The sequence below is a fragment of the Symphalangus syndactylus genome, chromosome 15, assembly GCF_028878055.3.
Source record: "Symphalangus syndactylus isolate Jambi chromosome 15, NHGRI_mSymSyn1-v2.1_pri, whole genome shotgun sequence".
NCBI lineage: Eukaryota > Metazoa > Chordata > Mammalia > Primates > Hylobatidae > Symphalangus > Symphalangus syndactylus.
Genome location: NC_072437.2, coordinates 21,951,875 through 21,969,841, shown reverse-complemented (window position 1 = coordinate 21,969,841; position 17,967 = coordinate 21,951,875). Strand labels below are relative to the sequence as shown.

Below are 17,967 nucleotides of genomic sequence, written 5' to 3'. Positions count from 1 at the left end.
ACACTGCCAGTGTGTATTTATTATCTTTACTCTCAGCGGTGTTGTGGGACTGCAGTAGAGGTGGAAGAATTCTAAGAGGACCCAGCTTCCCATGGGGAAGACATATTGTATAACAAGGCATCGTTCTGATAATGAAATCATCAAGGGCATAGAACTTTTCCCATTTTAAAACTGTCCTGAGGTTTACTTATAGACTAATCATTTGGCCCCTTTGGTTCTCATTTTTGGGCCTTTTCAAAGAGAAATGTAAAGTTTGTTTGTTTGTTTTGTTTTTTTGAGACGGAGTTTTGCTCTGTTGCCCAGGCTGCAGTGCAGTGGCACGATCTCGGCTCACTGCAAGCTCTGCCTCCCAGGTTCACGGCCATTCTCCTGTCTCAGCCTCCCGAGTAGCTGGGACTACAGGGGCCTGCCACCACACTTGGCTAATTTTTTGTATTTTTAGTAGAGATGGGGTTTCACCATGTTAGCCAGGATGGTATTGATCTCCTCACCTCGTGATCCACCCGCCTTGGCCTCCCAAAGTGCTGGGATTACAGGCGTGAGCCACCGCGCCCGGCCGAGAAACGTAAAGATTTGTGGAAAACTACAACCAGCCCACTAGTAAGCCATGGTCCACACAGCAGATGTAAATCTACAATGACACCCTGTCCATTGTGGATCAGATTGGAGACGTAAAGAGTCTTAACTCCATGCCATACCAGTTATAGCATAATAATAATCTGGTGCAATTTTAATGCAGTCTCATTAAAAATGAAAAATTCTTCTCAAAGAGTTACCAAAGTTACAACTATGTGTCCTCACCACCACATCATTGAGTCACCCACCTATTGTATCATTTGTTCAAACATTTATCAAGCATCTACTACATGCAAGGCACAATGCTTGACAGTGGGGTTACAAAACAAATCTATATAAATAGGAATAAGTTTCTATAATTTATAAAAATTACTCAATAGATTTTTACCAAATGTGAACGGCAAGTTTTGGATGGTCTATTAGGCCATGTGTCATGAATGAAATTTGCTTCCTCAAAGACACACACGGTCATCCTCAGAGCAGCCAGAACTGACGTACTAGAGACTCAAGACCACCAACAGGAAGAGACGTGATATACATGGTAAGACACGGAGGAGAGAGGAAAACCCAATTCAAATATATGCCCAAAATGCAAGTCGCAGGGGCAGGCACTCTGACTTGAGAGCAACGGGTACTGATTCATTTAACAGTAGTCAGTGAGTCCCTGGGTGGTAGTGAGGTCAGGTGAAGAAATGCTCCCTGTCTCCTACAGCCCAGAGTCTCGTGTGGCAGCAAGGTCCAGGAAGAGATGGTAAAAGATGGCAGGAGTGCACTGATAATGAAATGTGCAGGGAGGCAGGAAGGAGCGGCATCCGTCCAGCCACAAGGGAAGGGGAGGCATGGAAAGCTGAGGAGAGTGATGACTGGCTGGGTCTGAAAAGAGGATCGGGTTAGTCAGGTGAAAGTGAAAGGTGGGAGTGGGAATATGAAGGAAAAGAGAAGAGACAGCCCAGTTTGCAGGAACAGCCCAAGCAAAGGCAAGAGGGTGAAGGCAGCACAGCACGGGAGGATTCACATGTAGTTTGAGGGCCTGGAATCTAAAATCGCAATCAGAGTGGTAAGAGATGAGGCTGTGGAGGTGGGAAGGGATATGTTCACTGAACTGGCACATTCGGAGCTTCCTAAGTCAAACATAAATTAATAATCAACTGTAGATAATTTCATGAGACATAAAAACATACGTAGACACGCATCAACTACCATAACAGACAATAAGGTATTATATAAAGAAGATCTTATTACTTGGTTTTAAAATGATGGTCTGTGTATCCAAGCAAGATATCTGTATACAGCAGGCTTTCAGGTATATTTTAAGTAGCCCTAGATTTAGTCAGTTATTAAATATATGACAAACAGAATTTATGGGTGGTCTCCTGAGTCAAATGTTTTTAACTGATAGACTAAGATTTGGGGTTTTTTGTTTGTCTGTTTGAGACAGGTCTTGCATGTAAGATGTGCTTGCTTCCCCTTCACCTTCTGCCATGATTATAAGTTACCTGATGCCTCCTAGCCATGCTTCCTATTAAACCTGCAGAACTGTGAGTCAATTAAACCTTTTTTCTTTATAAATTACCCATTCTCAGGTAGTTCTTTATAGCAGCGGGAGAACAGAGTAATACATTCAGCTTTTTTTTTTTTTTTTTTTTTTTTTTGTTGGGATAGGGTCTCACTATGTTTCCCAGGCTGGTCTTGAATTCCTGGGTTCACATGATCCTCCAGCCTCTGCCTTCCAAAGTGCTGGGATTACAGGTGTGAGCCACCACATCTAGCCTAAACTATGATTTGAATACATGCTATTTTTACTCTTGTGTAGTCAAATTATAAACAAGTGAAGAGTTTAATAACAATGAAACCTGAATTTAAGTAGCACATAAGTATTGATATATATGTATGTACCACATGATATAGATAATTGAGTTCATTATGGGAGAACCTGTTACATTTGCTAAAAAAAATAAAAAAAGGTGGGCTTCAACAAGGGAGTCTCCAAAATGGCTGGGAAATAGGAAAGTTGATAAAGTAGATAGAGCTTAGTAAGTATTTATGAAATAAGTCTCACAATTTGATGGTTATCAAGAATTAGGAAACAACAAATCATTAAGTTTTATACTCTACTGAACATTATTTTGTCTTCTTTTCTGACTCAGAGGCCATTCAAATTCTATAGTGTATCAGTCCAAATATCACTTATTATTATAAATAAATGGTATTATACACTATAAAAAGCAGAGTTAGCATAGATTTTACCCAATAACAAACTAAAAATAGCTTTTATATTACAAAAGTAAGTCCATCTCTCATATAAGTAGAGTGTGGATTACTGAACATTAAATCCTAATTTAGTAAGCTAAATTATTCAAGTTAATGTCAACTCTATACCTAATCCTTTACAGCTTCTGCATCAAGTAACAATTCTTTGAATAGAAATAACTGGTAATCACCGGCAGTTAAGTTTGAGAAACCATACATCAATACAAAATTATACAGTCACAAAGACCAAGACACAATAACTAAACATTGGAGCATATATGAATAACATTATCAGCAGAAATTCCAGTTATTAATTTAAATTCTCAGCAATCATTGCACCTGAAAACCAGAACAAATCCAGACAATGGTCAGATAGCGATAATCTTACAGGGCAGTCATATGGAGTGCCTGATGGGTTTACCACTTTGCTTTCAATTTAAATTCCAAGATATTTTTTCCCATATTGTTGACATATGCAAAGAACTGTTAAGTAATAACTGGTTGGAGGAAAATATTTTATAATATATTTATATTTTTAATATTATAAAATATGTTATAATATTTAAGCCTAGGCTAATATCAAAATATTAGCCTAGACTTAAAAGGAACTCAGTGCAACAAGTTCATAAGCCATCAAGGAAGCTTTTAAAAATGTAATTAGCCAGGCTCATTTTAGTGTGCCACAGTGATGCAACTGAAGGCACTGAGCATCTGTCTCTGGAAACAACACATTAACACTGTGTGTGTGTATGTGCACACACATGTGCATGAAAATGCCTGCATGAGCTTATGTCTGTGCAGGGTTAAACATTTTTTCATTGAGATACCATCTGCTCTATTTTAGGATTAATTTAACTAACCTTACCTATGAAGCTGGATGCCATCAGTATTACCTACCATTTGGGAATAACTGCAAATGTGTGACCTGGCTTAGGCAATGGTGTGCTATCACAGCGTAACGCGCATTTCTACTATATCATCATTTCCCAAGGTACAGTGGAGGACCACTTACATCAGAATAATCACCTTGGATGCTTATTAAAATACAGATTCCTGGGCCCCACACCCACCCAACAAAATCTGGGTTTGGGGGGTAAGGATGGGAATCTATACTTGTAGCAGGGATCCAACTAATTCCTAAGAACCTGAAAGCTTGAGGATTCTTGCACTGGGTGAAACTCTCTGAGGCAGGGACTTTCACTTACACATCCCTGAGCTAGCACACGGCACATGGCCAGTCTATGGAATTCATCAACATATGTCAATCTAGAAATTTCCAAGTCACGAAGAACTCAGACAACTTCCAGTTCAGACTGGAGGGACTGTGGTTGAGGTGTTTCTCCTCAGAGGGTAGGAAGCAACAGCAGGAGTGTAGTGTGCTATGGCAGGGATCACAGCTTACTCACTGTCAGACCTCTGGCCCCCAGCTTAGTGCCAAGGAAGCCCAGTCCACAATTGCAAAATGAAGCAGGGCAGTATGTGCTGGCATCCAGCAAAGGTGGAACAGCTACCCAAACTCCACTGGCCAAGTTCCCTACTCACTGCCACTGCTGTTGTGGAGAATCGCTGTAACAGTGAGGATGTGCCACGTGACTTTCATGGCCCCAGGAGCACTGTCAGTCAGGGGTAAAGTGGAGATGAGCTAGCCCTAAAGGCTTAACCGCCACACTTGGATGAGACGTAAACAGTAATCCCTGAATATGTTCTGTTGATGTCTCTGTCTCCTGGGATAGTCTATGGATGTAAACGCTTAATGTTTCTTACTGGCAACTATTCCTGAATAGAAACAATTTTGACTAATAGAAGCCAGAGACTGGCCTAGTTAAGTCCATATAATGTTTATTACATTCAGCAGCAATTCTGCAATGGCGAGACCTGTTGTTCTGTAAAACAACAGTTTTGTGTGCTAGATACAGTCAGTTCTCACCATCCAAGGTAGTTATGTTCTATAAAGTCACTGTGAATTAGTGAACACTTGTCTGCTTCCTAGAGAAAATGCAAGGTTCAGTTCCTGGGAGCCTCTGGTTATAACATTTTCATTAACCAATCAATACCTACACTTGTTTTATGTGTTTTGTTTAAATACATCTAACTATTGTTGATTCATTAACATTAAATATATAGCCAACAGCACTAGAACTCACCCCTGAACAAAGCTTATGTAACTCACACATGGCAGTGTTCTTGCACTTAGGAACCCCAGACAGCACTTAAGCGCTGCCCTGGGGCCATTTTAAACAGCAAACCGCCAACAAAATCCACACAAATGTGAAAAACATGGCATTAAGTAGACCACCAAAAAGAGGCCTGTTCAGTGTTACAGGAAAGGGGTCCCGATCCAGATCCCAAGAGAGGGTTCTTGGATCTCGTGTAAGAAATAATTCAGGGCAAGTCCACAGTGCAAAGTAAAAGCAAGTTTATTAAGAAAGTAAAGTGGTGAAAGTACAGCTACTCCATAGACAGAGTAGGGTGTTCCTGAAAGTAAGAGGAGGAACATATCCACCCCAGGTACATTACTCGTATGTATGGGGAGATGTGCTCTGCTATGGGGATCTGTGATAAAGGATTAATTTTCTTAATTACTGTATTTTGCAAAAATCGATATTATTAGCTTTAAAGAAAAATCAGGAATGCCTTTCTTCTCCAGATATTGAGATATCTGGACACTCTCAAGTCTGGGTCTGTCTAGTAAACATTATTAATCTGATCCCTTAACCATAAACATCTAGAGGCTCAGAATGCCTTTCTGGGAAAGCAGCCCAGCAAGTCCCAGCCTCATTTTCCTAGCCCTCCCTCAAGATGGAGTCATTCTGGTTTGAACGCCTCTGACAATGGGATGAGAGCTGCAACAAGAAGCAGAGTGTTGCCTGGTTTGGCCTCAGCTGGAAACATAGTTGAGTGGTAAAATCTTTTGATGCTCTGTACATATCCCTGAATGACCACAAAAGTACCACGGAGTATTGATTTGGGGGCTACAAAGAAATTTCAGCAGATAGGTGGATAATGAGGATCACCTGTGCTTTCTACTTTTTCCCTCTGGAGCTCCTCCCTGCCCTGTTCTCCCAGGCTCTGCTCTGGGAAGCAGACACAGCAGGACTCGTGCATGGCGACCTCCTGTCTGGTTGCTGTTGAGTTTGGCCAAGGACAGGCCCCAGCAGGAGGCTGGGGGGGCAGGAGGAGAGTGAGGTGGGCAGTTACTCCTTCCCTCCCTGCGTGGGTGCCCCGAGGAGTCCTTTACTAAAAAGCTCACAGGTCCTGCCAGGTGGTCCTTCTATGTAATTTCTCCCTTTCTCCCTAAGGTTAAGGGGTGACACCCAGCTGCTGCTAACCTCGGGGCACTGCAACATTCCTTGTTGGCTTCCCTAAACCCTCTCTGAACTTTTAAAAACAGTTCCTTTCTTAGACTTTCTTCAATCTCCGAACTATGCTATCTGCATCCTTCCAGGACCTTGGTACTGCATTCGTTAACAAGGGAGGGATCTCAGAACTACATGGGCCATGGGGAATTCTGACACCACAGGAAACTCTGAATTCTTCAGTCTACACAGGCTCAGTCTTGCAAAACAAAATTGTGAATAGGAATTGGAGGTTTCTCTTTATTAATCAAAAGCAGCTGGAAAGGAGTCTGCTCTTCAGATCAGAGTCAAGGAAGGTGGAATTGGTGCCAATAAAAACTCATCTGAGGCCTGCTGCTAAGAGAATTGAGTATTTTTAGGTAGTGTCCCTTAAAAAATCACTTTAGGAGAACATCTCAGGCATTTAATTATATCTAATAATGTAGATGAAAAGGGCAATGATTTTTATTCAACTGTGTTATACACTTATTTCCCATCAGATTTTCCCCAAAGTCCTTCCTCTCTGGCAGAGATTTTCATCTCTCTTTTTCTTGCAACATCCTGGCAGCCAATGCAAAAACGTGCCTGGTAATTTCTGCTTCCCTGTCTTTTAGAACACGTTAGTCTTTCTGCTGCCCGTTAGTTTCAATCTGGATGTGCAAGGCTCACTCAGGACTTTATAACCCTGCTGTGTCACATCCTAATCACCACAGATTGTCATGTACTATGGACCTTGTTAAAGATTTACTAAGTTTATGCTTCAAGGACAAGGTGACGAATCCATCTTCTGAAAATAGCTGATAAAGGGGTCCTTATCACAGGCTTAGTTATTACTTAGAGGGGACGCCATTCACAATTTCCCCAAGGCTGTCTGCACTTGATTTCACAGGCTAATTCATTGGGCTCTAACATAATAACTATCTCAGCCTGTTACTCAATCAGATGAGCAAATGCAAGCTTCATCTTATCAGCTCTGCAGGATAGGTCACTAAAAATAGTCTACTTTCCAATCTTTCATTGTTCCTGGCATCGTTGCTTTCCTTATCTAATTCCAAACAAAATGGTACACTCCAGAGGTCTGACTTGGCAGAGGCGCCAGGGTGGATTCTGCAAGGAGACAATGCAATCATGCCTCTTCTCAGAGAAAAACTCAGCTGAAATTTCCCTGAAGTGAGGAGTTCAAAGCCAAGAGTATGTGGGCCTTGATCCTTCAGTGGCAGGTTTCATATCTGAGAGTAAAAAGTAAAACAAACAAACAAACAAACAAACAAAAAAGACCATCCACCCAGGCCTTTCAAGGTGGAGAAACAGCAGAACTGTTAATACCATGTAATAACCAATCTATTTCTTTTTTTGTAGGATACCTAGAAAACTTTATTGGGGTTTAAATTATCTTAGTATTTAAACATGAAGTACACTCAATATGTTATCCTTTTAATTCAGGCATAGTTCTTAATTTTGAGGGCCATTTGAGACTAGACAATTTACAACGGTGGTTCTTAAACTTTTTGAGCTCAAGACCCCTTTGTAGATTTTAAGAATTATTGAGGACCTCAAAGTTTATGTGAATGTTCTCTCTCAATATTTACAATACTAGATATGAAAACTGAAACAAAATTAAGAAGATTTACTTATTAATTTAATGAAAACAATAAACCTATTACATATTTTAAAAATAGCATTTTTAAATAAAAAAAGGATTTTTTTCCAAAACAAAGAGTGAAGAGTAGCAGTATTTTCCATTTTTACAACTCTCTTTACTGTCTGATTTTGCAGGATAAGCCCAAATGTGCATCCATTCTGCACACAGCCTGTTTGAGAGGCTGTTTGGGTCATTGCATACAAAGAAAACCCAGCCTCATAGACATTCAGTAGCAAGAGTACCAGCCTCAAAGACTCGCTGAAAGGTTCCAGGACCACGCTTAGAGAACCATTGACTCATGGCCTAGCTCATGTCATGAGGATGTGTGTTCAAGGGCCTGCCTCCCTGGCAGGAGAATGGTTAAAAGCCCCAGTATCAACCATATGCCACACCGCTGTGGCCCTGGAAGTCAGGATGAAGCAGGTGCAGCAGAGGCAGAAGAGACTGACTCCATTCTTGGCTTGCTCTTCCACTCCACGGGAGAAATTGGACAAGTTCGATTTCCTTAAAACATGGGCAGGATTAAAAAGCTTTCCCTCAGCTGTTTCATTCTGCCCTGGGCTGAAGGGAGGCAGGTACACACAAAGAACCCTTCAGGCAGATAGGCATGGAAAAGGAAACAGAGTGAATGCCAGCAGAAAACTGGCATTTATTCAAATATCTAGTTTTATGTCAAAACTCTCCAGTTACAGATAAGCGGCTGCAAGGCTAACCTGTTTTAGCAAGAAACTGGAATTTGCAGAAATTGCTATGGTGATCTAATGTCAAACTTGCTGGTCTCTGTTGGGGGTGGGACAGGGTGGTCCTGTCTCCTAAGGGCCCATAGGACCAGGACCACAGCACACAAGCGGAGGCAGGGACCAAGGCCCTAGACAGGGGTTACTATGACCAGGACCCGAGTCTGGCCTCTCATGCCTTTGAGTTTGGCCCTGGGGAGATGACTGGTGCTGGAGACATTAATTTAAAAGTCAGATTAAAACCAAGAAAACTCATGAGCCAGAGAAATTAACTGCTATAAAGAATGAGAAACTTTATGACCAATATATTGGAACTTTTACTGGATGCACTCAAGCACTGAGCCTCACTTCACTACAATCTAGCCCCTCACAATCTCTTTCCAAAGAAAGGAGGCACTCCTAGAAGGGGAGAACGGCAGAAGCTTTTGCTGCTCTGCATCAGTTTTCTGGAGAATCATCTCAGTTAGAGCTACGTGTATAAGCAGCAGCTACAGGGAGGAAAAAGCCCTGGTCTGATGCGCTAGCAACGCAAACAGCAGCTCCCAGATACCCCAGTACCTGAAAGCCCATGTGAGTTCAAGCACGCACCTCGTTGAAATGGACATCCTGCATCCCTACATCTTCCATCATGGAGGCCTCCTCGTCGATGTTTGGGGTAATGACCCTGAAGGCGGTGCATCCTTGTCTAAACATGCCTAGGAAGAGAGGGAGGAGGGACAGTCAGAGTTAGGAACCTGAAGGTGGGTGAACCCTGAGGGGTTTTCCTGCCCTGTGTGTTTCTGTGTTGAATGAAATAACGGATTTTGAAATCTCTTAGGCACCAGGCCAGCATTCACAGGGGTACCTAGGGCTACTGTGTGCTTTTCTTCCCTATAGTGAACCCTAACCTCTTTCACTTTCTTTTCCTTATCCCTTTTTAATTTTATCTACCTTTATTAAAATGTATGCAATCTCTAAATATTAAAGTATAAACTGAGAAATAGGTATTAAATCAAATTAATAGTAAAATAACAATAAGTGAAAATTTGTCTTGGTAGGATGATTCGTGCTGAGATACTAAGAAAAACGAAGGCACAGTCAATATAAGAGAAATGTGTGATTCAAAAAGAACTGTTTCCTTCAAGCTGTCACCTCACCCACTCTGGCCGGGGAAGAATGCATCTCTCAGATGAGAGCTTCCCCACACAACCCAGGTGTAGCTTCGTGGCCACAATGGTGAGCAGACAGGCTGCCTTAGCTGGTTCCCACCCCAGAGGCCCCGGGGTGGGTGGCTGGCTGCATCAACAGAGCGCATGGATGCCTTGGCACTCTGATTCTCCAAGGGGAAATGGTGTTAGCTTAGGGGCAGGATCAATGTCTGGGATAAGGATATGTTTCTTAAGCAATGACAGCCCATTTGGGACCTTTCCTCGTCTTAGAGTCACTGGAAAACAGCTTTAAGTCAGTTGGACCACGTCAGCTATGCAAAATGATCAAGTGAAGAAGGGCATGAGATGTTCCACTACTGTATTTTGAGATAACTGTTCACAATAAAATAAAACAGAAGTAAAAACTTGAATTGAGACTTCTGCATTTAGGGAGAAAGAGGAACACAGGGTATTCTGAAATCAAGCCTTGAAAACGGAGATCCTAAAGTCAGAGATTTTTCTGCTGCACATGATCCCAGGTTTCCACACTATTCATGGACTATTCAGCATCTGCCACTATCCCAGTTTAGTTTTTTATTTTGTTATATGGAAACAAGAGTCTCCCATGAAAAGCATTAATCTAGGAGCTTGAGGATACATTAACATACAAACTATAAAATTAAAAAAACCAACCACCCATGCTCTAGGCTACATAGTACATTTCACCACATAACTCGGCGCCAATGGAATAACAAAAATGGTGGCCAAGGTGCTTTCCTCTCGTGCCCACAGGAATAGACCACCAGCCAACCAGAGAGCCACAGAGTAGGAGGGAAGGAGAGTGAAGTCTGTCCATGCAAAGTTAAAAGGGCAAATCCCCCACCATGGGAGGGCAGGTGATCAGGGCAGGGGGTCCCCGGGGGCTGGGCTGATCCTCAGGCTCACCTCCCCGGCTCCTCCTCAGGCAGGCGCTATGGCTGTGGGGGAGAAGGGGCGGCTCCCACTGGACTGCTTCTAAACATGAGGAAATGCATCACCTGATAAAAGGTCTCAACAGGAAATAGTACTGGTATTAAATGAACATGGAGCCCTTTCAAAATTTTTCTCTTTGGGGCTCTGCTGTTTCATTCCAAATAGCCAGCTGCACCAGAAATATACAGTTTGTGGCCTCGGCATCTTTGGTTTCATACTATTTCTCACTTCGTACATCTATTCCTCATTAGCCCAAATCTGGTGCTGCTGTTTCTCCCATGTAACTCACACAGACTACCAGCTTTTCTAAGAACCTCAGTATTCTAAAAATAAATGTCACCATTTGGGGCTGTGCTGATTTTGAAGTGGAAATGAGCACCTGCTGTTTAACCAAAGGGAACCTGTGAAAGAATTCATGGCCTGCTCATCTGGGAACAAACGCAGAGTGCACAAATGAAGCGTCACTCCTCGCCCCCTCTCCTTCCTCTGGGAGACAAGGTTTCCACCAGAAAGGCTGCCTTCTTAGACAATAAAGCCAGCTGGGCTGCATTGCATTAATGCTGTCTGATAATCTCCCATTACAACTTTTTGATTGCCTAATCGTTCCAGTGGGAACTATCTTAAGGGAAAAATAGTATCTTCTTAGCTCTAGATTTGGCCAGATGCAAAACTCATTAGCTAGTTTTTGCAGAGTGAAGCTATCAGAGGAGGTTACATGACAACATGCCATCTACTTTTCTGTCTAGTCCTGGCATTTCTGCTGTGCCCACCAATTCAAACAAACATCACGCCAGGGTATAAAACAATGAATACACTTCACAAACACACAAATCCCCACCTTCCAATCTTCCTGAATGGCTCTCACTTGTCTGCTGCTTTGTGTGGTTTTATACTAATTAATTTGACAAAACATGGGAATAATTCCTTACCTTTCCGTGTGAGATATTCTGCCACTAGGGCTGTTACGTGGACATAGCACATTGCTGCCTATAATAGAAGACACATGCCTCAGAATCATCATTCATAACAGCATGTCATAATGCTCCCACACAGACAGAAATCTAATCAATGTATGAACGTATATATTAGATCTCAATGCACCAGCTAGTATTTCTAATGGCTGATATCTTACCTGTTGAAGAGAGTGGAACCACTCACATAAGCTGAAAATTTGAAATTAATTGGGAGTTGAGATAAATGGCAGTAAATTTGCTAAGGCTTGTTTCTATGTAGAATTATTACATTTGTAAAGTAAAAGATAAAAGCAGCATTTTTCTCTTACTATACCTAATATTTCTGCATCATTTCTCTCAAAGTGAAAAGAGGATGCTTTCAAGAAAACATGTGCTCCTCCCTAGATTCTGAGAGAATGGCTCAAATTTCAGGTGCTAATATATTTTTCGCTTGACTTAAAAATTAACAGCAAGTTATAATTTTTTCCAAACATAAAATTCTAAATAAAAACCATAATTTAATCTCAAATAGGTAACATTATACATATCTTAAATTGAAAGAAAAAAGAAATTCTTTTCACCAAATTGCCACGGTGTTATAAAGATCAAAGACACCCGTTAGAAGCGAACCCGCTGCAAGGTTCTAAGCATGCGGTTCTGTGCCTGTCAGCGGGGTGAGCGCCACCACGTGGTGCCCTCGTCTAGACCCTCACCCCTAGCTAGCCAACACACACTGGCAGAGGCTGCTCCACATGCACGTGTGTCACCGAATGTTAGCAGTGTGGCATGCACTCTGATGTGTGCAGAGAGAAGTCTGTTGGAGAGTGGAGTTATGTACTGTCCAGTCCTCAGAGGCAGAGTTCATGCCTCCCACGTGTGTCCCTCTTGCAGTGCACAGCAGGGTCACATGCACTGAACAGGCAGGAAAGTACATGATGGGTTACTGAGCACATACACAAAACCAGACACGGCAAGGGCAATAAGAAATCTTATAAATTAGCTGCTGCTTTCATCCCTTATTCACTGGGTATACTGGGTTGGGTAGCGTCCCCCCAAAATTCATGGCCTCCCTGAGACATCAGAATGTGATATTATTTGGAAACAGGCTCTGTTAGGTGTAATTAGTTAAGATGAGGTCATACTGGTGTGTGGTGGGCCCTAAATTCAACATTACTGGTGTCACAGACACATGGGGAAGGATGCCATGCGACCACAGAGGCAGGAACTGGAGGGATGTGGCTACAAGCCAAGGAACATGAAGACTGCTGGCGACACAAAGAGCTCAGGGGCAGGCATGGAACAGGTTCTCCCCGAGAACATTCGGAGATGTGGCCCTGCTGTCACTGCACTCTTGGACTTCTGCCTCCAGAACTGTGAGGATACATTCGTGTGTGAAGCCACTCAGTCTGGGTACTTTGTTACGGCAGCCACGTAAAACTAATTCACAGAGGAATAGCTGAAGCTCAGTGAGTTCTTCCTTTCTTTTTTTTGAGACCTAGCCCACATATGTCATTAAAGAATCTTAAATTCTTAGAATGATAGAAAAATTACTTCTCTTAGTTATTCCTTTTTATTATGGCCAATGTGTGGTTTACATTAAATTTGTAGTCAAACAAAACTGTCACGTTAATGTGTACTTTGTAGCACATTGAACTCCTTGAAAAATAAATATGTAAAAAGTTACAATCTTCAGACTTAGAGTACGTTTATTAATTCAAACAGTTATAAAAGTTTAAAAGTCAAAACTTGCTTGCTATAGTAATACTGTTGATCATAGCTAAACATCTCAGGCACAGACACTGAATGAGTTCTCCTAGGAGCACAGACTGCCTCACAGCCAATTGTTTTCTTCAATTCCCCATTTTACAGATGATGTCATTGAGCAACAGAGGGGTTAAAAAACTGGCTCAATGTCACAGAGTTAGTTAATATTGGATCTTGGATTCAAAGTCCAATATTACTTGTACTGGAGCCCACATACCCAACTCCCAGCCATGCAGTCTACATATTGAAATACGTCAGCTCTGCATAGAAGGGAATGCTGGAATACCTATTGCATCCACAAAAGGAAACGGACTACCTCACAGAGGAGAAAGCAACACCTGTCATTACCTTAAATAACAGGAGGAATTCATTTGATCATAAAATAGCTGAATTTTAGAACTACAGAGGAATTTTGATGTGTATTTTAATTAGCAGGAAACTGTATGAATAGGTTTAAGAGCTTAAACAATGCTCTTTGGTGACAAAAATAACCCCTTACAATTTGTTTTAAGTTATTAAAATGCTCAGCTAACTATGAAGTCACCCTAGGCTTCATACTGTTTAAAGTTTTGCATACTTTTAATTGGTTTTTGATTAATGGAATAACTTTTCTCAAAACTGGCTTTTTAAGTGAATGGGGCCTCATTGGTTTTTTCAAAAACCCGTTCAAGCGGCTGGCAGGACTACCTCTGAGAGATCGCCATTTTTGACGTGGATCCTGGCCATGCTGTCGAGCCACGTCTTCCTGAGCTCGGGCGTGCTGGCATAGGATTTGGCCAGGCTGTACTGGAGGTCCACCAGCATCTCTGGGTCGTTCTCGTGCTCCTTCATCTGGGCTGTGGCCATTAGCACCGTGCGTATCCTTTTGGTTAAGTCCTTCACATCGGAGGAGAAGCTGGTGTGCTAAAACAAGGGTGGAAGAGGAAAGGACACGTGGCTTCCTGTTTGCTGCCTGTCCACAAGCACCTAAGGTGCTGACGCAGAGTCTCAGGGTGAAACGAACATGGGCCAGGCTACCCACCTTGATGAGCCGGTCACTGTTGGCACAGTTGTTGATGATGGACAGGGACTGCTGGAATCTGGTTCCCCCAATGCCAACAACGTCTGCTATCAGCTGGCTGACAGATATGATAACCTTAAGGACACACAACCATGAGCAAATCAATTTACCTTCAAATGACTGCCCAGGCTGGGCTTCTGCATTCAGTTAGGATGTGCCTGAGGACCCGGCAAAGTTGGGGTTGGGGGGTGCTTTGAGCAGGGGTCGCTCTAGTGTAGGAAACAATGTCTGAGGTATTTTCTTCCCCTTTAAGAATAATTACAGAAAGTGATTCTGCTATCCTTAAAAAACACTGTTTGCAAAGCAAAATGCTGATCAGGAGAGCAAAGGGAGAAGGAAAATGAGATAAGCCCATTCACTTGGATAGTTACTTACCTACTACCTTCTCTAACCAAGAGGGAGACATGATTTCTCAGTTTTCAGTTTGAACTTCTATGTATTAAATAGGCAATGGGTAGACTGTCCTTTGCAATACTTTATCAGAACATGGATATATTAACTATGCCACGGGGGGCTCTGTCTTTTTTTTGGCTCTATGAATAGCACTGCCTTTACCCAGTTGCTTGAGCTAAAGCATGGAGGCCATCTTTATTTCTCCTTTTCCTTCACCACACCCAGTTACAATCGGTCACCAAATGTTGTCAACTCAATCTCCTCTTCCTTCTTACCTCACCATCCCTGATCTAGGATACCATCCTCTCTGACCTAGCTTTGACAATGGTCTACCTAGCTGAGGTCTAGACTACCCTTGACTGACCCATCATCAACACTGGAGTCCAGAAGATCTGTCCAAATACACAATGATTTGGATATGCAACCATGGGTCCTCCTGAACTCCTTCTCACCCATATTCTAAACTCTGCAGTAAGGAACATCTCTAGTTCCCCAGAGGGGTGCTTCCCCGTGGTTCACTGTGGCCTGGAACATGCTCACCGAACTCCAACCATGAGCCCCTATGCATCCTTCACATCCTCTAGGTGCCCCTCCTGATACACTCAAGTTCCTCTACAATAACAGTGGTCACACTTGTACTCTCAGAGTTCCAGGGCTTGTCTGTGACCTCCATTAGACTATACTCCATGAGGGCTGGGAGAGGGTTGTTTTGTTCATGGTTGTATCCATGAATCCTATGTGGACAAAAAATATTGTTTAAAAAAAAAAGGGTTAAATGCAGAGATGGAAAAGGGACACCTACCATGTGTTTGTAGAAAAAGAGAGTTTACAAAAATACACAAGTTTGGTCATTATCTTGGCTGGCTCTCAGAGCAGAGAATTTAGGATGCCTTAACTCTGGAGAGATAGCAGATGTGTCAGCAAATAGAGGACAGAAAAGAACCTAGATATACAATCATGTCATCTGCAAACAGGGACAGTTTGACTTCCTCTTTTCCTAATTGAATACCCTTTATTTCCTTCTCCTGCCTGATTGCTCTGGCCAGAACTTCCAGCACTATGTTGAATAGGAGCGGTGAGAGAGGGCATCCCTGTCTTGTGCCAGTTTTCAGAGGGAATGCTTCCAGTTTTTGCCCATTCAGTATGATATTGGCTGTGGGTTTGTCGTATATAGCTCTTATTATTTTGAGATACATCCCATCAATACCTAATTTATTGAGAGTTTTTAGCATGAAGGGTTGTTGAATTTTGTCAAAGGCCTTTCCTGCATCTATTGAGATAATCATGTGGTTTTTGTCTTTGGTTCTGTTTATATGCTGGATTACATTTATTGATTTGCGTATGTTGAACCAGCCTTGCATCCCAGGGATGAAGCCCACTTGATCATGGTGTATAAGCTTTTTGATGTGCTGCTGGATTCGGTTTGCCAGTATTTTATTGAGGATTTTTGCATCAATGTTCATCAAGGATATTGGTCTAAAATTCTCTTTTTTGGTTGTGTCTCTGCCTGGCTTTGGTATCAGGACGATGCTGGCTTCATAAAATGTGTTAGGGAGGATTCCCTCTTTTTCTATGGATTGGAATAGTTTCAGAAGGAATGGTACCAGTTCCTTCTTGTACCTCTGGTAGAATTCAGCTGTGAATCCATCAGGTCCTGGACTCTTTTTGGTTGTTAAGCTATTGATTATTGCAGAGGACATGATTGTATATCTAGAAAATCCCATTGTCTCAGCCCAAAATCTCCTTAAGCTGATTAGCAACTTCAGCAAAGTCTCAGGATACAAAATCAATGTACAAAAATCACAAGCATTCTTGTACACCAATCACAGACAAACAGAGAGCCAAATCATGAGTGAACTCCCATTCACAATTGCTTCAAAGAGAATAAAATACCTAGGAATCCAACTTACAAGGGATGTGAAGGACCTCTTCAAGGAGAACTACAAACCACTGCTCAATGAAATAAAAGAGGATACAAACAAATGGAAGAACATTCCATGCTCATGGGTTGGAAGAATCAATATCGTGAAAATGGCCATACTGCCCAAGGTAATTTATAGATTCAATGCCATCCCCATCAAGCTACCAATGACTTTCTTCACAGAATTGGAAAAAACTACTTTAAAGTTCATATGGAACCAAAAAAGAGCCCGCATCGCCAAGTCAATCCTAAGCCAAAAGAACAAAGCTGGAGGCATCACGCTACCTGACTTCAAACTATACTACAAGGCTACAGTAACCAAAACAGCATGGTACTGGTACCACAACAGAGATATAGATCAATGGAACAGAACAGAGCACTCAGAAATGATGCCGCATATCTACAACTATCTGATCTTTGACAAACCTGACAAAAACAAGAAATGGGGAAAGGATTCCCTATTTAATAAATGGTGCTGGGAAAACTGGCTAGCCATATGTAGAAAGCTGCAACTGGATCCCTTCCTTACACCTTATACAAAAATTAATTCAAGATGGACTAAAGACTTAAATGTTAGACCTAAAACCATTAAAATCCTACAAGAAAACCTAGGCAATACCATTCAGGCCATAGGCGTGGGCAAGGACTTCATGTCTAAAACACCAAAAGCAATGGCAACAAAAGCCAAAATTGACAAATGGGATCTCATTAAACTAAAGAGCTTCTGCACAGCAAAAGAAACTACCATCAGAGTGAACAGGCAACCTACAGAATGGGAGAAAATTTTTGCAACCTACTCATCTGACAAAGGGCTAATATCTAGAATCTACAATGAACTCAAACAAATTTACAAGAAAAAAACAAACAACCCCATCAAAAAGTGGGCAAAGGACATGAACAGACACTTCTCAAAAGAAGACATTTATGCAGCCAAAAAACACATGAAGAAATGCTCATCATCACTGGCCATCAGAGAAATGCAAATCAAAACCACAGTGAGATACCATCTCACACCAGTTAGAATGGCCATCATTAAAAAAGCAAGAAACAACAGGTGCTGGAGAGGATGTGGAGAAATAGGAACACTTTTACACTGTTGGTGGGACTGTAAACTAGTTCAACCATTGTGGAAGTCAGTGTGGCGATTCCTCAGGGATCTAGAACTAGAAATACCATTTGACCCAGCCATCCCATTACTGGGTATATACCCAAAGGTCTATAAATCATGCTGCTATAA

General features: G+C 42.0%; 1 protein-coding gene across 10 annotated transcripts in view; it reads right to left on the bottom strand.

Annotated features, from left to right (window-relative positions):
- Positions 1-17,967, bottom strand: part of DOCK9 (dedicator of cytokinesis 9) — a 296,690-nt gene that overhangs the window by 21,580 nt on the left and 257,143 nt on the right. For 7 of the 10 annotated variants that reach the window (XM_055244502.2, XM_055244508.2, XM_055244506.2 and 4 more), the window contains exons 42-45: positions 14,378-14,491; positions 14,044-14,259; positions 11,569-11,626; positions 9,129-9,235 (exon numbers count right to left, since the gene is read on the bottom strand). In XM_055244502.2, coding sequence (XP_055100477.2) covers positions 9,129-9,235; positions 11,569-11,626; positions 14,044-14,259; positions 14,378-14,491 — 495 coding nt within the window. Of the gene's footprint in view, positions 1-9,128; positions 9,236-10,612; positions 10,682-11,568; positions 11,627-14,043; positions 14,260-14,377; positions 14,492-17,967 lie in introns of all 10 variants that reach the window. The other 3 variants (XM_055244500.2, XM_055244498.2, XM_055244499.2) reach the window with 1 other exon arrangement.